General features: G+C 54.5%; 3 protein-coding genes across 5 annotated transcripts; 2 read left to right on the top strand and 1 right to left on the bottom strand.

The window, feature by feature from the left end:
* PLTP (phospholipid transfer protein) lies at positions 2,974-14,789 on the top strand. 3 transcript variants are annotated; one of them, XM_021077290.1, is made up of 16 exons: positions 2,974-3,136; positions 3,762-3,872; positions 3,958-4,057; positions 4,941-5,069; positions 5,382-5,537; positions 6,773-6,836; positions 6,920-6,983; positions 8,108-8,199; positions 9,303-9,479; positions 9,561-9,620; positions 11,574-11,738; positions 11,837-11,904; positions 13,591-13,633; positions 13,759-13,822; positions 13,898-13,974; positions 14,362-14,789. In XM_021077290.1, the coding sequence occupies exons 2-16, from the start codon at positions 3,773-3,775 to the stop codon at positions 14,491-14,493; spliced, it is 1,491 nt and encodes a 496-aa protein (XP_020932949.1). In that variant the 5' UTR covers positions 2,974-3,136; positions 3,762-3,772; the 3' UTR covers positions 14,494-14,789.
* CTSA (cathepsin A) lies at positions 14,607-22,098 on the bottom strand. The gene is given in 15 exon segments (NM_001243629.1): positions 14,607-15,083; positions 15,308-15,412; positions 15,573-15,662; positions 16,594-16,669; positions 17,854-17,993; positions 18,083-18,161; positions 18,242-18,333; positions 19,709-19,793; positions 20,139-20,230; positions 20,562-20,717; positions 20,945-21,031; positions 21,122-21,172; positions 21,402-21,513; positions 21,684-21,868; positions 22,042-22,098. Coding segments are annotated over 15 exon segments (1,488 nt in total). The 5' UTR covers positions 22,096-22,098; the 3' UTR covers positions 14,607-14,999.
* On the top strand, positions 21,402-24,543 carry NEURL2 (neuralized E3 ubiquitin protein ligase 2). The gene is made up of 2 exons (XM_001926195.5): positions 21,402-23,220; positions 23,982-24,543. The coding sequence occupies exons 1-2, from the start codon at positions 22,479-22,481 to the stop codon at positions 24,095-24,097; spliced, it is 858 nt and encodes a 285-aa protein (XP_001926230.2). The 5' UTR covers positions 21,402-22,478; the 3' UTR covers positions 24,098-24,543.

Genomic DNA, 24,561 nt, shown 5'->3' with positions numbered 1-24,561 from the left:
AGGCTAGTATTTTTAAACTAGAAATCAAAATCCCAGCACCTGAGCATGTTAATTGTTTTACTGTACCTGGTGAGGTTTTCACTCATAAATTCTAAACCAGTGTAGTTTTTTTAGAACTGGTTTGTGTACATATATAGTGATTATGGATACTAATTCAATGTAATTTATAATTTTTATGTCAATATAAAAACACGTCACAGCCTTCTCAAACAGCTGAAGCAATATATTGTACATGGCCGTATCGTCCGGTGAAAGGGTTAAATTACTTCACCTCTTGCACTTTTAGATGCAAATCAGTTTTTCATTTCTGTAATAGAACATTAATTCACCTATTTTTACATCATTTGTTTTTCCTGACCAGTATTTAAAACCAAAAGGATATTCTGAAAAATGGCCAACAATTTTTTTAGAAATAGGATCCCAAGGAGTTCCCATCGTGGTGCAGTGGTTAACGAATCCAACTAGGAGGGTTCAGTCCCTGGCCTTGCTCAGTGGGTTAAGGATCTGGCGTTGCTGTGAGCTGTGGTGTAGGTTACAGACACAGCTTGGATCCCGCGTTGCTGTGGCTCTGGCGTAGGCTGGTGGCTACAGCTTCAATTCGACCCCTAGCCTGGGAACCTCCATATGCTGTGAGAGCAGCCCAAGAAATGGCAAAAAGACCAAAAAAAAAAAAAAAAAGGAAGAAAGAAAGAAATAGGATCCCAAGCAGCCTAAACATTACATTGCATATGGAAATAAAAAAAATCAAATGTCAAAAAAAAAAAAAAAATGAGACTGAGGGCAAAATGACAAGGAGCCAGACTATGGGAAGATCAGAGGGAAAAGCATTCTGGGCAGAGGGAACAGCAACAGCAAAGGACCTGAGGAAAGAAGAATTTCATCTGCATCTTCAAGGAACTAAAAAGTCAGTGTAACTGGAGCAGAAGGGAAATGGTTAGAGTGGTGGGAAAGGAGACAGGGGAAGACCCTTTCATGTGTCTAGAAATCAGGGCACAGAGGCAACTTATTTCAAGTGTGGTGGAAAGCCCCTGAATGATGGCTAATGACATTAATAATCATAGCTAGCAAATTTGTTGGCCCTTACTAAATTAAACCCTTTAAATGCATTAACATGTTTAACCTTCACAAGCAACCCTAAGAAGGAGGTACATTTTATAGAGGAGGAAACAAAGGGCCAGGGAGATTAAACCACTTGCCCAAGGTCACATTGCTACATTTGAAGTTCACTGGGGCCTCTGTGGGGACAGTGAACTACAGAGGCCAAGACCCTGTAAGAGATAAGGATGATACAAAGACAGCTTGCATTCCAGTTAAGTAAATGAGAGGAAAGAAAAAGAACATCCAAAGGGTTTTCCGCTTGAGCCAGACTCCAGGAAGAGGGAGGGTTACTAGAGTTCAAAGGCATATAGGCACTTCCTCTTCTGGATATCCTTAGCACTTTCTTCTCCTCCGATCGTCCTTTCTGTCTTGTTTGCTTTCAATCTGTGCCCCTGATCACAATAGCTGGCATTTATTTGGCATTAATGGTGTGCCATGTAGCACACTGGCACATGCACCATGCCTATTTCATTTATTCTTGCAATAACCTAATTTTCTCTTTATTTGGGGATGAGGAAATTGAGGCTTAGCAGTGCTAAAGGAAGGGTCCAAAGCCATACACCTAAGAACTGACAGTCTAAGATTTGAACCCTTGTCTGTCAGACACAGAGTCTAAGCACTTAACTGCTGGGCTGTAAACATCCACCTCCCACCTCCTGCCAGGAACAGTCTGTGGTTCCCCAATAGCAGCCAAGGATTGTCCTGACTTCCGGTTTCCTGCTAAAGAGAGTTCATAGGGGTTCCTGCCATGGCTCTTTCCGTAATGGTTCAGTAGTAATGAACCCGACTAGTATTGATGAGGACTCGGGTTCGATCCCTGGCCTCGTTCAGTGGGTTAAAGGATCCGGTGTTGCCATGAGCTGTGGCGTATGCTGGCAGCTACAGCTCCAATTCGACCCCTAGTCTGGCAACTTTCATATGTTGAGGGAGTGCCCCCCCTCCGGAAAAAAAAAAAAAAAAAAAAAGGTTAACAATAGTGCTGACTTCACAGGTTGTTAAGAAGTTTAGACAAGTTAATCTAGGTGATCAAGCATCCTGAGTTCCCTGGGACAGAGGGGGCTCCAGGAAGGGAGACTTTCCGTTTCAAAATATGGGAAAGTCCTGGGCAAATCAGGACTAGTTGGGCATCATGCCTGGATGATTGCTTCGTGCTGTATACAAGGTCAATGGACATTAATCATCGTTGCTTCTCCTTTCCACTCTCACACATTTGACAACAAAAAGGGAGCGAGCACCCACGCTGCGCCTGCCCTTGGAGCTGGGAACACTTGTAAGCAGTACACGTGCAGAGAACCTAGTGCCAAAGGTTCACCAAAAAACCCGCAGTCCCTGGGGAAACGCCAAACCTCCCTCAGGGTGATTCCAGCAGCCTGTGTGATGTCCTCCTGATCTGGTGGCACCTGCTTGAACCCCCAGTGGGAGAGCTGTCGGGGCCCTTAAGGTCCCAGGTAGTGACAAAGAAATGGGGGCTGGGGGAAGGGATCTGGTGTTGAAGCCTGGCATGGAGGAGTCTACAGGGGGTTGTGGATGGCAGGGATGGTGAAAATCTGCCTTGGCTGATGACTTTGTGGCTTGCCCTGTCCTAAGAGGTAGTTCCCATTGCCACCCACATTTTGATGAGGACACTGAGGCTCAGGGACCCAAGTGAAGTGACTTGCCTAGGCTCATGCAGGAAGAGATGTGTAAATGGAATTTGAACCCAGGTCCCGGTGAAGCAGGGACTGCTGAGGTTGGGCGGGCCGACCTCAGCAGTTCCCTCCTCGCTCCTGCCGGTTTGGGTCCCCCACTTGTCTTGACAGCGGCCGGGCTTGTCACGGGGCTCCTTACAGCCCTCTCCACCCTCCCGGCTGCCAGCGTCCCGCCCCATCTCCTCCCTACCCCCAGGGAGGAGGGGAGAGCGGGAGAGAGGAGGGGGGTCGGGGAGGCCCGGCTTTATAAAGGCGGCTGAAACAGAGCTGCCCGCCAGACCCCGCCGACCGGATCCTCAGAGCTGCCCGCCTCCCCACGTGACTGCGCCGACCACCAGCTCCACTGCTGAGTGAGTTGGGGCGCGTCCCCATCCACCCCAAGAGCCTCGCCCAGCTGCGTGGTCTACTGAACCCGGGGTAGGGAAGAGATCCCTTGAAGGGGGGCGCCGAGATGGGGGGGTGGCATCAGAATCCCGAAGACAGGGATTTAGGACCTGGAGGAGCCGGGAGCCCCGGGAGCCTGAGGTCGGGCGGGCTGCCCTCTCTACTTCTCCGAGCTCGAGCTCGGGGCCTAGGAGACCGCAAGCCACCCCCCAGGAATGCTCCTGCAGCCATTACCATAGTAACAAGCAAGCGAGCCCGCCCTCTGCACAGGGAAAGGGGAGATTGTTGTTGCGGGCGGGGGTTCGTCCCCTGGAGCTCCCAAATCCTCACATGACCGTTGCACGAGGGAACTGAGGATGTCCCTTCCCTCTTCTCCGTGCCCCAAATCCCCTGGAAGCCAGAGCGCAGGACACATGTCCTCTCTGAGCCTCAGTTTCCACATATGCCAATGGGGGCAATGTTATTGGCTGCAGGTTCCCCAAAAAGTTATCTCAAGCCTACAGATCTGGGCCACCCCCCTCTTCTGATTGGACATCCGAAGAGGGGGTTTTAGTGGCCCGGATGACCCCTTCTACCCCACCCCACCTCCAGGCCCACGCGCCATGGCCCTCTTAGGGGCCCTCTTCCTAGTGCTGCTGGCGGGCGCTCACGCGGAGCTCCCCGGCTGCAAAATCCGCATCACCTCCAAGGCGCTGGAGCTGGGTAAGGCCCAGGGGGGCGGGGGGCGGGCGTGGGTGGAGTCGCCCCTGCAGCGATGCAGGAGCTAAGGGTCTCACTGCTGCTTCAGTGAAGCAGGAGGGGCTGCGCTTTCTGGAGCAAGAGCTGGAGACCATTACCATTCCGGATCTGCGGGGCAGGGAAGGCCACTTCTACTACAACATCTCTGAGTAAGTGGGAGCCCCTGGGGGCGGGGCTTAAGAAATACCTACGGAGTCTTGGGAGACTGGCTGAGTGGGATGGGGGCGTAGCCAAATAGACTTAAGAAACAGGATGAGGCCAAGATAAAGATAAAGACAAGCCCGCCTACATAGGCGGGACTAAGAAGATGGGCGTGGCCTAGAGAATGAGGGTGGGACCCAGAAAAGCAAAGCCGAACCTGTGCAATTGAGGCTGGCCAAAGAGCATCAGAGAGGCAGCATCAAGAAACTTGCCAAAGGATGAGAGTGGGGAGCAGGGCTCCGAGGTGGAGCTAATGGGAGAGGTCAGAGGAACAGGAGATATAGGTCTGTAGTTTAGGATAGTGGGGACCAGGCCTCGCAATCCCAGCGTGGGGGAAGGGAGTTCAACACGATTTCTGAGATGGGATGAAACTGTTTTAACACCTAGATCATGGGCATTCCCCTCAGGGCTCAGCGGAAACGAATCTGACTACTATCCAGGAGGATGCGGGTTCCATCCCTAGTCTTGCTTAGTGGGTCAGGGATCTGGCGTTGCCGTTGCCGTGAGCTGCGGTGTAGGTCACAGATGCGGCTTGGATCTGGCGTTGTGGCTGTAGTGTAGCCGTGGGTCCAATTCAAACCCTAGCCTGGGAACTTCCACATGCTGTGGGTGTGGCCCTAAAAAGCAAAATAAAAATAACACCTAGGTCAAGAGAAGCTAGTCTCAGAGCCACCCTAGCCCAAGTTTTAGCCACCCAAGTACAGGCTGGGCTCTTGAGGGGCAATATAAGAATTCATTCCACCTGGACTAGAAAAGGAGGGATTGAATTAACTACGGTTGGGTGGGGTCCCATTTTCTTGGTCCTAAAGCTGACCCTGGAGCCTCCCACAGGGTGAAGGTCACGGAGCTGCAGCTGACATCCTCTGAGCTCCATTTCCAGCCAGAGCAGGAGCTGATGCTACAAATCAACAATGGCTCCTTGGGGCTTCGCTTCCGGAGGCAGCTTCTCTACTGGTTCTTGTGAGGACCTGGTGCCCTCGGGGGAGTGGAGGGTGCATCAAAAGGGTGGGGGGAGGTGTGGAGCTGTGGACAAGCCCTTGGCCTTGCTGAGCCTCAGTTTCTTCATCTGTACAAATAGGGACAATCATACCCACTTCCTGAGAATTGACAGGGCTTCATAAAATGTCTAATAAACTGCAGACGTAAATAATGCCTTATTAAGAGGGGTGATGATGTAGGGGGCAAGGAGGAGGGCAGGGATGACTTGGTGAAGCGCCAAGCTGGAGTGAATATTAACACCCCCACCCCACCCTGCCACCGGTGCCACCGCAGCTATGATGGGGGCTATATCAACGCATCCGCCGAGGGCGTTTCCATCCACACGGCTCTGCAGCTCTCCCGGGATCCCACTGGCCGGATCAAAGTGTCCAACGTCTCCTGCCAGGCCTCTGTCTCCAGAATGCACGCAGCCTTTGGAGGAACCTTCAAGTGAGCACCATCCCCAACCCAGGTGCACCCCATTTGAGCCCCACAGCCCGTGTGGCCAGTGCAGTGGAAAACGCACAGGCTTGGGAGTGAGACCAGCTGGTCCAAATCTCAGTGCCACTGTTTCCTAGCTGTGTGACCTTGGACAAGTCGCTGAAGCTCTGTCAGATGGAGATGGTAATAGGACATATTTTATAAGATGTTGGTTGTGAGGACTGTTTGTGTTAATCTATGTAAAAATATTTAGAACAGTACCTGGCATATAATACATGGCTCGCTACTTATCATTGCGAGGATGAGCGTACACAATGGGCATGGACTGGGTTCTCAATAATTGTTAGCTCCCTGCTAATTACACAGAAGGGGGCTTTCTACTAGTTCTGGAAGAGGGTGGGGGAGAGAAGATGGTGAATTCATTATCTGGTGTTGGTACACTGCCAACTTTTTTTTTTTTTTTTTTGCTTTTTAGGGCTGCACCTATGGCATATGGAGTTCCCAGGCTAGAGGTTGAATCGGAACTGCCGCTGCTGGCCTACACCACAGCCACTGCAACCCCAGATCTGAGCCAAGTCTGTGACCTACACCACAGCTCACGGCAACACTGGATCCTTAAGCCACTGAGCTGGCCCAGGGATCAAACCTGCGTCCTCGAGGATACTAGTTGGGTTCATTACTGCTGAGCCACAAGGGCAACTCCTGCCAACTTTTTATTTATTCAAAAAACACAGCGTTTGCCAGGCCCTGGGAAAGATTGGAAAAGAAGCTTAGAGCCTGATGGGTAGGACAAGACAGTTGTCATCGGAGCCTTGAGAGAGGGACCAAGAAAGTGCTCGGGGCAGGCAGGGGGGTGTCTTTCAGAGGAGGTTAATCTGGGAGGGCTGCCTGGAAGAGGAAGCATCTACACCCAGAAAGAGGGAAATACAGGGTGGGAGCATCGAGGGTGGAAGGGATGGCATGAAAAAGCATATGGAGATGAGGATGCTCAGAGCAAGTTTGAGGAACTCTGGGTGGATTCATTTGGGTGATGGGGGGGGCAGCGGTAGAAGAAGTCCGGAGAATCAGCCTGGAGAAGGGGATGTGAGCCCAAGTCATGGAAGACTTCCATTAACGAGGTGCTAATTCAAGTCAAAGTAGAGGTATTTCTCCCACCCCCCACCATCTCTGGTCACTGTGATTTTTCCCAGAACTAGGTTGGCTGCGGGCAGGGTTTGGACTTACCTGGCCTCTCTTTTTCACAGGAAGGTGTATGAATTCCTGTCCACTTTCATCACCTCGGGGATGCGCTTCCTCCTCAACCAGCAGGTGCGGCCAGTGGCAGGTGGGGGACAGTTGGGGTGGGTGTGCCTTCTCTTTCGAAGGCCTTGACTCTGGCCCTCGCCTCCCAGATCTGCCCCGTGCTCTACCATGCAGGGATGGTGCTTCTCAACTCCCTCCTGGACACTGTGCCTGGTGAGTGGTGCTGGTGGGGCTGGGGGCTCTGGGCCTTGCCCTGGAGCAGAAGTGGGGGCGGGCGTGGGGCTGTGGAGGAGCCTGGGTGCTGGCTGTTAGGTAGTAGAGTAGGTGCCTTCCAAGCCCTGTGGTGGAAGAGCCCTGGGTTCAAATGTAGCCTCTGCTGCTGACTTCCTGTGTGACGTAATACTCCCCTCACTTCCTTGGCTTCTTTGCTCAGCTGACCACGCCTCTCCTGGGGTTGCTGTGAGGGTTAACTAAGGGGCTGCTTGTTAAGGCCTTTAATATGTGCTTGCTGGGGGAGCTGCATTTGCGTTCCTCACCTGGCCCTTAATAGGAACTCAATTAAGGTGAATTCTCGTCTGTGTTTACCACCGGGCACTTAATAGGTGCTCAATTAACACGAGTTCCCCTTTCCTAAGCCATGAGATCATCACACCCATTCACAGGTCACTGGATGGGGAGAAGGCAGGGGAAACCACTAACAGAAGGGAATGTCCTGCCATTTTGTTAGTTACTTGTTGAAACCTCTGTAGCAGGTGTAGTTGTAACAACAATGACAATTATAATAGCTATCGTTGTTGAGTGCTTGCTGCACACCGGGCACTAAATGCTTTCCACATAAAACTAATTTGATCTGGAGTTCCCTGGTAGCCTAGCGGTTACAGATTTGGCATTGTCACTGCTGTGGCTCGGGTTCAATCCCAGCTTGGGAACTTCTACCTGCTGGCGCCACCGCCAAAAAAAAAAAAAAAAAACAAGCAATTTGGGGTTCCCGCTGTGGTGCAGTGGGTTAAGACTCTGACTTCAGTGCCTTGGCACCCCTGCGGAGGTGCGGGGTTTCATCCCCAGCTCGGCTCAGTGAGTTAAAGGATCCAGAGTTGAGGCAGCTGCCCCATAGGTCGCAGCTGGGGCTCAGATTCAGTCTCCGGCTCAGGAACTTCCCTCAGCCAAAGGTGTGGCTGCAAAACCAACCAACCAACCCCCCTAACTTGATCCTCATGACAACCCTATGAGGGAAGCATTATAATCACCATCTTATGAATGAGCAGCTGAGACTCAGAGGGTGCAAGCACCTTGCCCAACATCACACAGCTTTGCGTGACTCCAGCCCCTCCCCGCAGTGCGCGGTGCTGTGGACGAGCTGGTGGGCATTGACTACTCGCTCCTGAAAGATCCCGTGGCCTCCACCAGCAATCTGGACATGGAATTCCGGGTGAGCTGCCCAGCTGGTGTGTGGAACCAGACCCCCTCCTTCTCCCTACGTGACTGGTGTCAGCTCCCTAAAGCACAGCTCCGATGTAGCCACTCCCGTTGCTGGGGATGCTGTGGCTCCCCGTTGCCTACAGCATTAGGTTCAGCTCCTGGATCTGGCACTGCCTTGGTAATCCTGTCGGGCCCCACTGTTCTAATTTCATCCTGTTCCTCTGCAGCTGCTCTTTCCCAGAGATGCCCTTTGCCGCCTACCTCAGGGCCTTTGCTCATGCGCTGCCTTCCCCCATCTCCCCCGAAGGAAATGAACATTTCCGCTCTAATGAACACAAACTTATTTCATCCTCTCACAACCCAGATAGCCAGGTACTGACATCATGCTCATTCTAGGGACGTGGAGACTTGCCCAGGGAGGTGATGTCACTTGTCTGAGGCCACTCAGCTAGTATATGGCCCTTACCTTTGCTCCTCCAGGGGACTCTTAGCAGAGTTTCAGAGCACAAGCTCCCAGCTGTCAACTCCCAGCTCTGCCACTTACTCACTGTGTGATCTTAAGCCAGTTGCCTGTTTCCTAAGATGGAACTGGAGATAATACAGTGAGGAAAGACACCTCCTGGGGTGTCATGTGGATTGGAGTTGCTCTAAGTAAGGGGCACAGAAGTGCTATGTGTATGTAAGTGGCAGCTGCCATCATTACTGCTACTTAGAGTTCAAGGCCCACTCAAAGGCCACCTCCCCCCGAGCCCTTTCCTGAGCGTCCCTTCTCCAGTCTGATGGGACTGCTCCCTCGAAGCACTCTAGTTACCTCCCTGTCCCTGCTTTTAAAGAAAAGTACCTGTTGGAGTTCCCTTGTGGTACAGTGAGTTAAGGATTTGGCATTGTCACTGCAATGGCTGGGGTCGCTGCTGTGGCACCCGTTTGACCCCTGGCCTGGGTACTTGCACAGGCTGTGGGTGTGGCCAAAACAGGGCACGTGCCTGTTGAGCCCCTGAAGAACAGCAACTGGGTCCCACACCCCGCCACCCCCAAAATGCCTGGCATAGGGCCTGGAGACTCCTGGGTGCTGGGCTAGCAGCCTTGGCCCTGACCCTGATCCTCCAACCCCAGGGGGCCTTCTATCCCCTGGCTGAGGGGAACTGGAGCCTGCCCAACCGGGCGGTGGAGCCGCAGCTGCAGGAGGAAGAGCGGATGGTGTACGTGGCCTTCTCTGAGTTCTTCTTCGACTCTGCCATGGAGAGCTACTTCCGGGCGGGGGCCCTGAAGCTGTCGCTGGTGGGGGACAAGGTATGCCCAGGCCTGTCTGTGGGATGGGCACGTAGGGGCCCGTGATGGAGCGCCCGCCTTACTCCCAGTTTCCCTGTCCAGGTGCCCCATGACCTGGACATGCTGCTGAGGGCCACCTATTTCGGGAGCATTGTCCTGTTGGTGAGTGTTGGCATGTGGCCAGGTGAGCGGGCACACCACCCATACCCCTGTGATGGGACTGGTGAGGGAAGCAGAGCTCCCCAGCAGCAGCCGTGGCATAGATAGAAGGCCCGGCTCCCACCTGGGGCCACATCCTCTCACCTCGAAGGGGACGTGCTATTCCTGCTCCATCTCCTGCACGAAGCCGTGATGAGGGTGGGCTGACGACCCAAGCTCGGCAGGTGTAGGAGCTTTAACAGCCGATAGATGGATAGATGGTAGGTGGGTTTTTTTTTGGTTTTTGTTTTTGCTTCTTTTCCCTTGTTCAGTGTGGAGAACAGTAGGAATTAACTTTTTTCTTTTTGTCCTTTTAGGACCGTACCTATGGCACATGGGAGTTCCCAGGCTAGGGGTCGAATCGGAGCTACAGCTGCCGGCCTATGCCACAGCCACAACAATGAGGGATCTGAGCCATATCTGAGACCTATACTACAGCTCACAGCAATGCCAGATCCCTAACCCACTGAGCAGAGCCAGGGATTGAACCGGCATCCTCATGGATACTAGTTGGGTTAGTTGCCTCTGAGCCAAGTTGGAGACTTCTGGAGTGAACATTTTTAAAGAAATATTTCAGGAGCTCCCATTGTGGCTTAGTGGTTAATGAACCCAACTAGTATCCCTGAGGATACAGGTTCAATCCCTGGCCTTGCGCAGTGGGTTAAGGATCCCGTGTTGCTGTGGCAGTGGCATAGGCCATCATCTACAGCTCTGATTCATCTCCTGGCCTGGCAACCTCCCCATACTGTGGGTGCGGCCCTAAAAACACAACCCCCCTCAAAAAAAGAACTATTTCAGTGAACAGTAAAGGACTTGTCCTTGGTTTTATGTTGTAAATGATGGAGCTCGAACTTGAACTTGGATTGAATCTGTGTGATTCCAAGTCATGCTTCCTTTCTCCTCTATACTTTGCAAGCTCCCTGGGTTGTCATGAGGAGTAAATGGATCAATACATGTAAAGTAATTAGAACAACACCTGATGCAGAGGCAGTGCTCAAGCCACACTAGCTGCTATGCTTGCTGTCCTTGTCATCAGCATCACCATCATCGTGGCCAAACATTGTTAAGAGCGTGGACTGTGTTCCCAGACTGCCCGGGTCAGAGTCCCAGTTCTGTGACTGAATAATAGCACAAGTTACTTAACTTCTCTAGCCCCCAATTTCCCCATTTTAAAAATGGGTATTATAATAATAATACCTGTTTCACACTGTTATTGTCAGGTTTGTTTATTTTTTATTTTTTTGTCTTTTTGCCTTTTCTAGGGCCGCTCCCACAGCATATGGAGGTTCCCAGGCTAGGGGTCCAGTCAGAGCTGTAGCTGCTGGCCTATGCCAGAGCCACAGAAATGCGGGATCCGAGCTGCGTCTGCGACCTACACCACAGCTCACAGCCATGCCGGATCCTTAACCCACTGAGCAAGGGCAGGGACCGAACCCGCAACCTCATGGTTCCTAGTTGGATTCGTTAACCACTGAGCCACGATGGGCACGCCTCGTGAGGCTTAAATGAGCTAACACACGTGAAATGTTGGCTGAAAAGTACGTACCTGGTCACTACACTGCCTGTAGAAGAAATAGCTCAGCAGTTCTGCGAAAATAGATACAGCGGGGGGATGGGATACTTAGTGCCAGGAGACTGCCCCCGAGGATTCTGGACTGGAGATGGATCTTGCATACTGGGAACTCAGGAAAGCAGAGAGAGAAGGAAGGGGGCATTCCTAGAATGAGACATCCCCTTGTCTGACCAAAGGCAGAGGCTGGACACAATTCTGGAGGGTTCTGGAAGCCAGACCAGTCTTCCCATTTGTGTTTCTGGGCTCTTAGAGGGGAGAGCTAGAGCCACCCTTCCTCCCCGGGGACTCACCAGGGAACAGATCTGGGACTTGACCCACCCTCCCTGCTCTGCCGCCCTCCCCAGAGCCCGGCCGTGATTGACTCTCCGCTGAAGCTGGAGCTGCGGGTCATGGCACCACCGCGCTGCACCATCAAGCCCTCGGGCACCACCATCTCCGTCACCGCCAGTGTCACCATTGCCCTGGTCCCACCCGGCCAGCCTGAGGTCCAGCTGTCCAGCATGACCATGGTGCGGACCCCAGAGTGGGGACTGCAGAGGGTCAGGGCCACGAGGGTGGTGGACACCCTTTGGGTTGGTAACACCAACCTCCCCACTTTTCTACACAGGATGCCCGACTGAGCGCCAAGATGGCCCTCCGGGGGAAGGCGCTGCGCACACAGCTGGACCTGCGCAGGTGGGCAGGTGTCCAAAGGTTTTGGGCAAGCCTGTAACCTTTCTGAGCCTCAGTGTCTTCAGGATCATCTCACCCGCGCAGCCATGCTGGGGAGCTAAAATTCACTCACTGGGAAGCTGGGGTCTTGTTAATGCATAAAAAGTGTTTCCTGGGGGAGTTCCCTGGTGGTCTAGTGGTTAGGACTCAGCGCTTTCACTGCTGCAGCCCAGGTTCAAACTGAGATCCCATCTCAAAACTATGGCAAACAACAACAACAAAAAGTGCTTCATTAAGTATGACTTCTCTGCATTTTCAGCACCCGGAGGCAGGCAGAGCAGGTATTATGAGAGGACCAAGCTGGCCCGGAAAGGTTAAGTGATGTGCCCAAAGTCGTACAGCAAAGTGCAGAACCTGGATTTTGGAGCAACTTAGCTTTGTGATTTTTTTAAAAATTTTTTTCAGGGCCATACCCTCAGCATATGGAAGTTCCCAGGCTAGGGGTCAAATGGGAGCTGCAGCTGCCAGCCTACACCACAGCCACAGCAACACCAGATCCGAACTGTGTCTGTGACCTACACTGCAGCTCACAGCAATGACAGATTTTTTTTTTTTTAAGGGCCACATCTGCGGCACATGGAGGTTCCCAGGCTAGGGGTTGAACTGGAGCTGTAGCTGCCGGCCTACACCGCAGGCACAGCAATGCAGGACCCGAGCCATATCTGCGACCTGCACCACTGGATCCTTAACGCACTGCATGAGGCCAAGGACTGAACCCAGGTCCTCCTGGATACTAGTTGGGTTTGCTAACCACTGAGCCACGACGGGAACTCCAGAAAGTTCTGTCGCACAGCAGTTGTTCTAGGGAGTGAAATGAAATGAAGCAGGGTGATTAAGAGCCTAGACTAGAATCAGGTTCTGCAGCTCACCAGTTGTATGACCTTATGCAAATTACTTAATCTGTCTGGCCCTCATCTGCCTCTTGCAAATTGTAATAGTACCTATTTCTTAGGGTTGTTATGAGGATTAAATCAAGTGGCACAAATATTTTCATGATATTTAACTTTTTAACATGCATAATATCTGGCAGGGAGTAAACACTCAAAGTTTTGCTAAATAAAAGCAAACAACACATGTAACTCATGCAACAGCAGGTAACACACGCTGTCAGCAGAAGTCTGGTATACAGGAGGTGCTCAACAAATAAAAGGGAGCAGGCTTGGAGAAAAAGAGACCCAAAGTGGGAGAAAAGACTTATCCAAAAGATACACACCCGCGGAGTTCCTGTTGTGGCACAGTGGAAACGAATCCGACTAGTATCTATGAGGATGTGGGTTCGATCCCTGCCCTCACTTAGTGGGTTAAAGATCGGGTGTTGCCGTGAACTGTGGTGTGGGTCACAGTCAAGGCTCGGATCCCATGTGGCTGTGGCTGTGGCATAGGCAGGCAGCTGTAGCTCTGATTTGACCCCTAGCCCAGGAAATTACATATGCTGCAGGTGCAGCCCTTTAAGACAAAAACAAAAAAACAAAAAACCCCAAAGATACACACCTGGAAAGTGGTAAAACCTGTAGGAAAAGTGTAGCATCGAAGACTAAACTCACGGGCTTCTGGTGGGTAGGCCTGGGTGACCTGGGGAGGGGGAGCTTCCAGGGCTTGTGCCCACTGGCCCCTTCTCTCCACCCCCCCACCTCCCCCACCCCATGACAGGTTCAGAATCTACTCGAACCAGTCTGCACTGGAGTCACTGGCAGTGAGTCATGATGGGTGGTGGGTGGTGGGGGTGGGGTGGGGTGGGGTCAAGGTGGGGTGGGGTCAAGTCTGGGGGCAGGCCCACCCCCTACTCGCTGCCCTGACTCCCTCTCTCCTCCTTCCCAGCTGATCCCGCTGCAGGCCCCTCTGAAGACCATGCTGCAGATTGGGGTGATGCCCATGCTCAATGGTAGGGTGGGGGGTGGGGGGGATGGGGGGACGGGGAGCTGGGGGGCCCAGCCTGAGCTGCTGTTCCCATCCGCAGAGCGGACCTGGCGAGGGGTGCAGATCCCACTCCCCGAGGGTATCAACTTTGTGCGCGAGGTGGTGACAAACAACGCAGTGAGTAGTTTCTGTGCCCTGTGTGACTGGATCCCTGGCTTCTCCTTTATCAACTGCCACCTCTCACTCTGAATCTTGCATCACACTCCTCCAGCCCTTTGCACCGGCTGCATCCTCACCTTGGAACACCCTTCCCTGATTCCACCCCCAACGCCTACTAACCTTTCAGGTCTTAGCTAAGAGCACGCCTCCTCCAGGAAGCCCTCCTTGACATCCACGGGCTGTGTTCCTGCGGCTTCTATTTCAGCATCCTTCATGGGGCCTTCTAGGAACCGCTTTGCTGCGCTGCTTCTCCCACTAGATTGAAGTCAAAGACTCTTGTCTCTGTCTCTGAACTCTGGTCTCAGTAATGGAATGAAGAGACTTTCTCTTCTGTCCCATGCACAGGGCTTCCTCACCATCGGGGCTGACCTCCACTTTGCCAAAGGGCTCCGAGAGGTGATTGAGAAGAACCGGCCTGCCGACACCAGGGGGCCCCAAGCATCCAGTGCCCCGCCCCCCTCCACGGCAGCTGTCTGAGCCCTCAGCCCCCACCCCAGCAGCTGCATCCAGGACTCCGATGCCTCTCATTCCCCCCCACCCCCCATGCCTATAGTGTCCTCTCTAACCTCCAGGGCCACAGAGAAGACGGGTTTTAAATTGTACCCAATTTTATTCCATAATCACTGTCAAGCCATCAATTACAGTCCGTCCGGCCTCCCATGGGCTGTCCTGAGCTCTGCTGTGTTCCTGGGATGCGATCAGTGCACGAAGAGCATTCTTTAAGCAGGGAGGGGCTGGGCCCCACCCCAGCCGGGAATAAAGTGCAAACTCCCCCCCAGGCTGTCTAAGTGGGGCGCTGGGGGGCCAGGTCTGGGATGCACAGGGCTGTGGAGGTGGGGAGGGGCAGGTGGGGGTAGTTGTGGAGGCAGGGACCTGCCCCACAGGGGCATTTTGCATCAGTGAGGATCTCCTTTCTAGCAGGAGAGGCTGGGAAGGGCTGGATCGGGCGGTGGGGGCGGAGGGGGGGCTGGTCCCCGTGGTCCTCAGTACGGCTGCTTATTCAGGAAGCGGGAGAACATGGTGAGGGCAGCCTGGGGCTTGTCGGTGGGGACCATGTGTCCGGCGCCCTGAAGAGCAAAGCTTCGTGAGGGTCCCCCCAGGACAACCCCTGCTCCTGGGTGCTTCCTTCTCCCAACTGGATCCCTCCAGCCAGGGACCGTCTCCCTGCCCCTTCAAATCCCCCCAGCCCCCGCCTTGCCCTTCCAGGGGCCCGCGGGTAAGCCAGCACAAAAGGAGGCCAGGACGAAAGGATGGGGTCCTGCCCCATCCCCTCTAGCCCCGCTGCTCCTACCTTGATGGTAAGGAAGGCGATGTGGGAAAACTCCTTCACGAAGCCAGCGATCTGCTCCCCGCTGTCCCCGTAGTCCACCAACCAGGGCCGGCGCTGCACCTCCATCTGCCGCACCAGGAGAGACTTAGCAGCTACGGCGGCCCTATCATCACGGCTCTGCTTGTCGCTGCCAGCGAGACCTCAGGGGCCGGGAGCTCCTCCAGGTTTGCCCTCTCGTCGGCCCCAGCCAAGCGGCCCTACCCCGGAGCCAGGAGCCCTGCCTTACCTTCTGGTTGAGGGAATCCACAAACCACTCATCTCCCATGAAATTGCAGGCCATGTCCACATCGCCATTGTACAGCAGGATCCGGTATTTCTGAAGCAGGGTCCGGGGTAAAATGGCGGCTTTGGAACAAGCCCAGGTCTCGACCCTTCCCCAGTTCAAGCCCTACCCCTCGGGGAATACGGGAGGCTCAGCCAGATGGCATGAACCAGGAAATGCTTGTGTTTTCTGACTGCTTCCTACAGGCCCAGGGCCCTGCTAAATGCTTTACCTGTGAAAGTGGTAGACACCACTGGTAGCTCCATCATATGGCTGGGAGATCAAGTCTCAGGATAGGTGAGAAACTTGCCCAGGGTCATATGGCAGGGACTTGTACCCAGGCAACCGGACCCTAGGGAGCCACTGAGCTGTACAGAACCTGGTCCGAACTTGGCTTTGCCTGTGTCTCCTAGGTGATTGTGGACAGATCCCGCTCCCACCCCGGACTTCTGTTTGTAGCACTATCTTTTTTTTTTTTTTTTTTTTTAGAGCCCCATCTGTGGTGCATGGAAGTTCCCAGGCTAGGGGTCAAATCAGAGCTGCAGCTGCCGGCCTACACCACAGCCAGCAACACTGAATCTGAGCTGCATCTTTGGCCTACACTGCAGCTTGAGGCAACATCAGATCCTTATCCCACCGGGCAAGGCCAGGGATGGAACCCACATCCTCATGGATACTATGTCGGGTTCTCTGAGCCACAACAGGAACTCCTGTTTGTAACACCATCTGACTAGGTCTTCTCACTCTCAAGGTTCCTTGGCTGATGCAGACCCCTCAGCCTCCTCCAGCAGAGGAGCACAAGGTGGGGACAGAGCCAGGTTTGAATCCTGACCCTGCCAACCAGAGGACCTCGGGCAAGTGACTTCACTTCTTGGAGTTTCAGCTTCCCCTGTCCTGAGTGGCGCCCTAAAGGAGCCCCCGCCTTGCCATGCTGCTCTAGTGCCCTGAGGCTGCTGGTGGACCCAGCTGTGCTGCCCCTGCTCACCTGCGGGGTGAGCAGCTTCAGGTACTGGCTGTACATGCTTTGGTAGAGACGGCGATACTGGATATTCACCAGGAAGCTGCAGGAGCACGTGGGCAGGAAGACCAGGTCGAGGGAGAAAAAGGGACAAGAGATCAGACCTCTCTCCCATCCCCGCCTCTTCCCAAGCTCCATCCTAAGAGGCAGACAGCTGGGATTCAGTCCCTTCTTGGGCGGTAACCCCTTTAGGACTTACCTGGATGGGGCGCTGGAATTCAGAGGTCTCCAACCCACTTGCATTTACAAATGTGTACATTTTGTTACAATGACTGGGATGCAGCTGGCATGACTCTAGAGGGGTTGCACTCGACCAATCAGAATGGACTCGAGTGGCCCCTGCTATGCCAGGGATCATGCTCTTACTTGCAGGGTTATAACAGATCTAGGCAGCTGGCATGATACTAGAATTGGGGAGGGGCAGGGGATGGGAGAGTGTCTGCTCACTAAATACTACGGAAATGATTAACTTTTTTTTTTTTTTTGGCTGTACCCACAGCGTATGGAAGTTCCTAGGCCAGGAATTGAACCTGTGCCAAGCAGCAACCCAGTGATAATGCCAGATCCTTAACCTGCTATACCACAAGAGAACTCCGGAAGTTACTGATTTTTTTAACCACCAATGTGGCTGTTAAAGAATGAAGTGGCTGGGAGTTCCCTGGTGGCCTAGCGGTTAATGATCTGGTGTTGTCACTGCTATGGCCTGGCTTCAATCCCTGGCCTGGGAACTTCTGCATAAAAAAAAAGAGAGAGAGAGAGAGAGGAAAGAATGAAGTGGCTTGGAGTTCCCGTCGTGGCTCAGGGGTTAATGAATCTGACTAGGAACCATGAGGCTGCAGGTTCAATCCCTGGCCTCTCTCAGGGGGTTAAGGATCCAGCGTTGCCATGAGCTATGGTGTAGGTCACAGGCTTGGCTCGGATCTGGCATTGCTGTGGCTCTGGCGTAGGCCAGCAGCTACAGCTCTGATTGGACCCCTAGCCTGGGAACCTCCATACGCCGAGGGTGCAGCCCTAGAAAAGACAAAAAAAAAAAAAAAAGAATGAAGTGGCTGAATGTCAATCAGCTTTGGGGTCAGAGGTCTTGAACATTCTGCTGTACAATGCACTGTCACGCCCCAAACACCCATCACGCCCCACTGAGAAACCCTAGTCAAAGGGTCCCTGGGACTCTTTCTGATGCCCAACAGCCTGACACCCCCCAGTCCATGAGCACCCACAGAAACCCACTTGCACATGTCCCATTGGGGCAGCTGCTCGGGGATGTGGAGGGCCTTCCGGACATACGGGTTGTTGAGGTAGGTGGAGGCGGCTGTTGTGTTCGTGCAGGGGGGGTCCAGGTTCGCCCTCCCCTCAGAACGCAGCAGTGTCTGGGGGGCACAGACAGAGGGTCAGGATCTTCGCTCTCCTGTCCCGTCCCTCCCCGCTCCGCTGGGAGGAAGCCCAGGCCCTTGCATACCTGATGCCAGATCCGCTTGAGTGGCAAGCGAGTGAAGATGTTGCCCAGATCTGGGACCACGATGGTGTCCTTCTCATACCTGCAAGCGAAGGGGGTGATGGGTGCCTGGGCCTCCCGATGGGGCTGGGGTTGGCACAAGGGGCACAGGGCTGGGCTTACTTTAAATGGCTGGGCACCCCTCCAGCACACGGGGCGTAGAGGTTGTAGATGTTGAGGCCAGAGCTGCTTACGATGTGGGACACTTCCTGAAGCTGCAACGACACACGAAGCCCCTAAGCTTTACTGAAGCATGGCCCCCACGACCTCTCCAAGACACCCTAAGATTTACTGCTTTCCTACTTGGCCTTGTCATCATCCTTGCCCCACTTTTCGCCACAGGCAGGGAGACAGGCTCAGTGCAAAGAATCTGCTAGTCCTGGGTCCACATCCTAATGCCTCTGGCTCTTATCACAGTGACTTCAGGCAAGGACTTTGACATTCTTGGCCCATCTCCTCATCTGGAAAACGGGGGGACCATACGACCTCTCTCTCTTCTTCTCTTTTAGAGCTGCACCCTGGGCATATGGAAGTTCCCGGGCTAGGAGTCAGTGCGGAGCTGCAGCTGCCGGTCTACACCACCGCCACAGCAACGCCAGATCAGAGCCCTGTCCGTGACCCATACTGCAGCTTGCAGCAATACCAGATTCTTAATGCACTGAGCGAGGCCAGGGATTGAACCCGAATCCTCATGGATACTAGTCAGGTTTGTTACCACTAAGCCACAATGGGTAACTCCTTTTTTTTACTTCTTTATAATACAGTCACACCTGAGGCATATGGAAGTTCCCCGACTAGGGGTTGAATCAGAGCTGCAGCTTCAACCTACGCCACAGCCACAGATACCTAGGATCTGAGCTGCATATGTGACCTACATACATCACAGCTTGTGGCAACACCAGATCCTTAACCCACTGAGCAAGACTAGGGATCAGATTGCATCCTCGTGGATACTAGTGGGGTTCTTAACCCACTGAGCCATAAGAGGGGTTTGGTTTTTTTTTAATATGATTTCTTTGGAAGGAGACTCTTTTTTTCTTTCTTTCTTTTTTTTTTTTTTTTGGCTTTTTGCCTTTTTTAGAGCCGCTCCCACGGCATATGGAGGTTCCCAGGCTAGGGGTCTAATTGGAGCTGCAGCCACCGGCCTAGGCCAGAGCCACAGCAACGCGGGATCTGAGCTGCGTCTGTGACCTACACCACAGCTCACGGCAACACCAGATCCTTAACCCACTGAGCAAGGCCAGGGATCGAACCCGCAACCTCATGGTTCCTAGTCAGATTCGTTAACCACTGAGCCACGACGGGAACTCCCTGGAAGGAGACTCTTGAAGATGGAACGGTCTACATTGCCATAATTCAACACAGTCCTGGCACATGGCAGATGCTGGATAATGAGAAGTCCTTCCTCCTCACAGGGGTGACAAGATTTGCCCAGGAAGTCACAGGAAGTAGTGTGGGAACACATCAAAATTCATGTGTCCAGAGAACACCAAATGGTTGAAGGGAGCAGGATAGGAAGCAATGGGGGATGGGGGACAAGGAGTCCCCAGAGAGGGGATGGGAACTGTCAGAGCCGGGGCAGAACCTCACACTGGTCACGCAGTCTGGGTCTTTGTTGTCGTAGAAGTTACACTTGTTTTGAGAACAGCAGTGGGTCTGGAGGGAAGACCAGAGCCTGCGGAGATGAGTGAAAATTGCTGAGGACCCCACCTTCTCAACCTCCCATCAGGGTCTGGACCCAAGGGCCCTGAGCCTAGGGGACAAGGACATATATCACAGGGCATGGTACGTAGGTCCCCAACTTGGCTGCCCTGGGGCCATACTGCCGGCCCCACTTGATCCCTTTCTGTTTTGATCTCAATTCTTTGACCTTTCAGCACCAAACCCTTCTAGCAACCCCAACCCCCACCTTCTGCTCATAAACCAGGGTACGGCCTGGGACAGTATATGCCTGGAGGACAGACCCGAGGTCCTGTGACCTGCCCAACCCCCGAGATTGGCCAACAGTCCCCTCGCATACCTGTTCCCCAGAAGGCCGTGGTAGTATGCGAAATAGACCAGGGAGTTGTCGTTCTGCTCATAGGAGGAGAGTCCATTGCCCACAGCCAGCCCCTGTGAAACACCCAGGGCGTTCAGCTCATCTGGACAGTGAGGAGGAAGAGCCTCCCATGACCTCCACCCAGACCTTCTGCAATCTGGAAGGTGAAGCCCAGGGTGGTTTGTGGGAGTGGTAGGTGGGGAAGGCCACCCACTGTAAACAAGCTGGCAGCCTGACAGCAGAGCTTCCTGTCTGGGAGGCACACAGGCCAGAGAGAGGCCAGCTAGTGGCAGGGACGTTAGGAAGGAAGACTAAGTTGGATGGAGGTGTTGATCTGTTGGACCTTGCTAACCCCAAGGCTGTGGCCCCATGATGCCTCCCTTCCTTCCTGCAGCCCCCGGGCACCTGCAGGTTCATGCTGGGGTCCTGCATGACCAACACGGCCAGAGTGGGGATGTAGATGCCGGCGTAGCTCTCTCCGGTCAGGAAAAGCTCATTGTCCTTGTACTCCGGGAAAAGGCGGAAGAAATCTTTAAGGGCTTCATAATTGCTCTGGGCGACCTGAGGATGGCAGGATGGAGGGGTTCAAGAAGTGTTGGTACCTGCGCCAGAAAGAATCTCGGAGATAATGACCAACCCTCCCCGTTTATGCAAGAGGATGTGACTTGTCCCAGTCACCGCAGGTAGCCTGTGACAGAGCCACAGAGGGACCCCAAGGCTATGCTCTTTCTCTCCCACATCACGCCAACCGGGGAGGGCTGGGGCATGCGTGCAGGCACCGGACTCACTTCCGTGTCATTGGTCGCATAAGACTTGTCATCGGAGTACGAAAAGCCCACCCCAGCTGGGGACTCGAGGTACAACACATTGGCAATCTAGAAGGGAAGTGAAAACAGGCTGAGGAGGGCACCCCATTGCATCCAAGTGCCCAGACACCTCCATAGGACCCACAGCGGTGGCATTACCAGGTTCCAAGAATAGGGGTTGTACTCCAGGGTGGCACCATCGGGCTGGACCTGTGGAGGAGAGATGACTAAGTCCCAAGGCCAAGTGGGTGGAGGGCCAGGGCCAGGGTGCTGGGTACCTCACAACTGGGCAAAACCCCTCTGAGTTACTAATAGTCAAGCCAATGGTACCGATGAAGAAAAAGCTCAGGAAAAAGATACATTTTTAGAAGATCACAAAGTCCTTTTCTCCGTCTTCCCCGGTCTTTTCTTTTGGGAACCGTCTCCTCTGTGCACTCACCAGGAAGGGGCCGTGCTCAGTAAGGAGCCCGTCCAGGGAGCTACAGCCTGGCCCTCCGTTGAGCCAAAGCACCACAGGGCTGCTCTTGGGATCCTTCTGGGACTCCACAAACCTGGAGGGGAGTCAGGCTAGGGTGAGTGCGGGTGGGGGGGCGCTCCTTCCAGCCCTCCCCGCTCCCAGACTCCGGCAGGGGTCTTAAGAACCTCCCGTCCCCCCACTCTCTCCCCTGGTGGGCATCGCCGCGCCGCTCCAAACCCCGCCCTGGGAGGCAGGGCTGCAGACCAGTAGTGCAGGTGCTTGGAGCCGGAGCCTCGGAGGTAGCCAGAGTACTGGCGGAAAGACGGCTGTTTGGCCAGTCCGGGCAGGCACTGGATCTCGTCCTTGTCGGCGGCTGCCTGGCTTCGGGGCGCCCAGGAGAGCAGCAGCAGCGGCAGGAGGAACGGCGGCGACAGCGCGGCTCGAACCATCTGCGGCAGGAAGCGGGTGCCGGCTGTTGACTCGCTCCCTCCCTGGCTGCTCAGCCGCCGCTGGGCAGGAGCTGGCGGCTCATCCGCGAGGGAAGCCCCGGCCCAACCCCGGCTCCCCCTGCCGCCTCCCTTCCAGCCTCCAGGATCGCTTCCAGCCTCCGGATACCCCTCACCTCTGCTCCCCCGCGTCCTTGTTCTTCAGGAGGTGCCCCGGGACGGGAAGTCATGTGTATCTCGAGTCACGTGTGCTCTGGCATCATGTGATAGTCTTCCTCCCGCCCTTCCCCGGTCCCTGGGGACCCGGGGTGGGGGTGGGGGTGGGGACCGAGGGAGCCGTGGCGTTGGCGATTCATGCTGGGTGAAGGTCCGCAGGTCGTATCCCGGGCGCCGGTCAGATGACCGGGGTGTGGATGGCCAGGCTCCTCCAGCCTGTCGGGGACCCCGTCGTAGGCTGGATGGCTGAGCAAGCGGCGCTAGGACCCCCGGGCAGAGCCTCGGGGAAGGGAGTCGGGGTGGGGGCAATACCTTACATGGTGTTCCCGCTGTCACTGAACCCTCTGCCCAAAATAGCCCCCAGCGCCCGCTGGCTGGCCCGCCTTATGGCCGGGAGATGGCTGCTGTCTCCAACCCCATGGAACTGGATGCGTCCTTGGGAACCGCGCGCCCCGAGCCCCCTCCCACCCGCTTCCACTGGGTTCACGGTGCCAACATCCGTGTGGACCCCTCCGGGACGAGGGCCACACGCGTGGAGAGCTTCGCCCACGGCGTTTGCTTCAGTCGCGAGCCGTTGGCCCCCGGCCAGGTGTTCCTGGTGGAGATCGAGGAGAAAGAGCTGGGCTGGTGCGGGCACCTGCGCCTCGGCCTGACTGCCCTGGACCCCGCCAGTCTGGCCGCCGTGCCGGAGTTTTCGCTGCCCGACCTGGTCAGCCTTGGCCACACTTGGGTCTTCGCCATCACGCGCCATCACAACCGCGTGCCCCGGGACGGCCAGCTGGAGGCAGAGGCTGTGGCCCCCAGCCGCCCCGCGGCCCTCCTGGTGGAACCGTATCTGTGCATCGAGCAGTTTCGCATTCCCCGCGACCGCCTGGTGGGCCGCAGCCGGCCCGGGCTATATAGCCACCTCTTGGACCAGCTCTATGAGCTGAACGTGCTGCCTCCGACTGCGCGCAGGAGCCGCCTGGGCGTTCTCTTCTGCCCGCGCCCGGATGGCACAGCTGACATGCATATCATCATCAATGGCGAGGACATGGGCCCCAGCGCCCGGGGGCTGCCAGCCGCCCAGCCCCTCTATGCGGTGGTGGACGTCTTTGCCTCCACCAAGAGCGTGCGCCTGGTCCAGCTCGAGTATGGCTGTAGGTATCCCACCCCCAGGGCAGCAGCCCCTCCTGGCCCAACGTTGGGACAGGAACCAAACCGGCTAGGACTCCAAGCCAGCTAGCAAGGCCTTGCTTTAGAAGTTGGGGAAAATGCCTCTGCTTGTGATCTGGGGCAAGCCCACCCCCAGGCTCCCCACTTACCCATCTTGGCTGTGGTTGATTATGACACCCTCTAACTTCCCTTCTGGCTTTGCCAATATTTTCTGAATTAACCTAGGGCATGGATTCTAAACTGATTTTAGATTTTGGTTCTCTTTGGGAACTATGTGCTTATTAGACAAAAGCTCAAAGATTTGGGCATACCAGCTTAAAGGCATTACCCACCCCGGGTGAGAGCTTCTTAATCCTGAGGTCTGGTTCATGGCAGCCCTGTATTTATACCTCTCACTACATTTTATGAATTCAGTGAACTAGAACCCACTCTGTGTCAGGCGTGTGCTGGAGGCTGGGGTTGCAGGGGTAAATCAGACACTACCTCTGCCCCAGAAGCTGCTAAGCAAGGGGGAAAGGAGCATGCGGGCTGCTATAATAGAAAGAGGCCTGCAGCTTTGTGAAAGGGTTGTGAAAGAGGTGCTTATCTTGATCTCAAGAACAGCCCCGAGCCAGGCTGGGCCCAGGGAGGAGAAGGGACTTGCTCAAATTGATGACAAAATGGGAACAAAGACCTAGCTCTACCTGGTCTCAGCCTCGGCCCCACCCTCCTGCTCATTTTGCCTTTGACGACCTTCTTTCCACAGTGCCATCCCTGCAGACCCTGTGCCGCCTGGTGATCCAGAGGAGCGTGGTGCACCGGTTGGCCATCGACGGGCTCCACCTGCCCAAAGGACTTAAGGATTTCTGCAAGTATGAGTGAAGACCTGCAGCCACTCTGGAGCAGGGCCACAGGAGTGCATCCCGGCCCTAGAGGCGTGGCTGCTCTGAAGTTGGCCAAACTGCTGCCAGCTAGGATAGAAATAAACAGAGGATGCTGACACTGACCCTGGGAGGGTTCCCTTGCCCCTGAAGCCTGCGAGGGGCACTTCTTTTACAATCACTGGGAGTCAGTAGGTCAGAACAAGAGAGTGCATTTTGACATCACCTAGACAAGTGGTTCCTAGCCTGGATACTCATTATCTGGGATACCCAGCAAGCTGCTGCCCTGATCCCATCTCCAAGACATTCTCATTTGCTTTCCTGAAGGATTAGGGCTAGCCACTGTTTTTGTAAAAGCTCCCCAGGGCTGAGAAGCATTTTTATAGAACAGAGGTCTCAACTTTGGCACATATTATAAACCACTTGAAGAACTTCAAAAAACACTTATAATTGGGTCTGATTCTG

Source organism: Sus scrofa, chromosome 17 (assembly GCF_000003025.6).
Source record: "Sus scrofa isolate TJ Tabasco breed Duroc chromosome 17, Sscrofa11.1, whole genome shotgun sequence".
Taxonomy (NCBI): Eukaryota; Metazoa; Chordata; class Mammalia; order Artiodactyla; family Suidae; genus Sus; species Sus scrofa.
The sequence above is the reverse complement of the archived record's forward strand: the minus strand, read 5'-3'. Positions and strand labels throughout refer to the sequence as shown.

Excerpts from the sequence above, each read along its gene's own strand:
- PLTP (XM_021077290.1), top strand. The coding sequence starts at position 3,773 with ATGGCCCTCTTAGGGGCCCTCTTCCTAGTGCTGCTGGCGGGCGCTCAC. Across the intron at positions 11,739-11,836 it reads AGCTGTCCAGCATGACCATG|GATGCCCGACTGAGCGCCAA; the intron begins GTGCGGACCCCA and ends TTTTCTACACAG. Across the intron at positions 13,823-13,897 it reads GGTGATGCCCATGCTCAATG|AGCGGACCTGGCGAGGGGTG; the intron begins GTAGGGTGGGGG and ends TCCCATCCGCAG.
- NEURL2 (XM_001926195.5), top strand. The coding sequence starts at position 22,479 with ATGGCTGCTGTCTCCAACCCCATGGAACTGGATGCGTCCTTGGGAACC. Across the intron at positions 23,221-23,981 it reads GGTCCAGCTCGAGTATGGCT|TGCCATCCCTGCAGACCCTG; the intron begins GTAGGTATCCCA and ends TTCTTTCCACAG.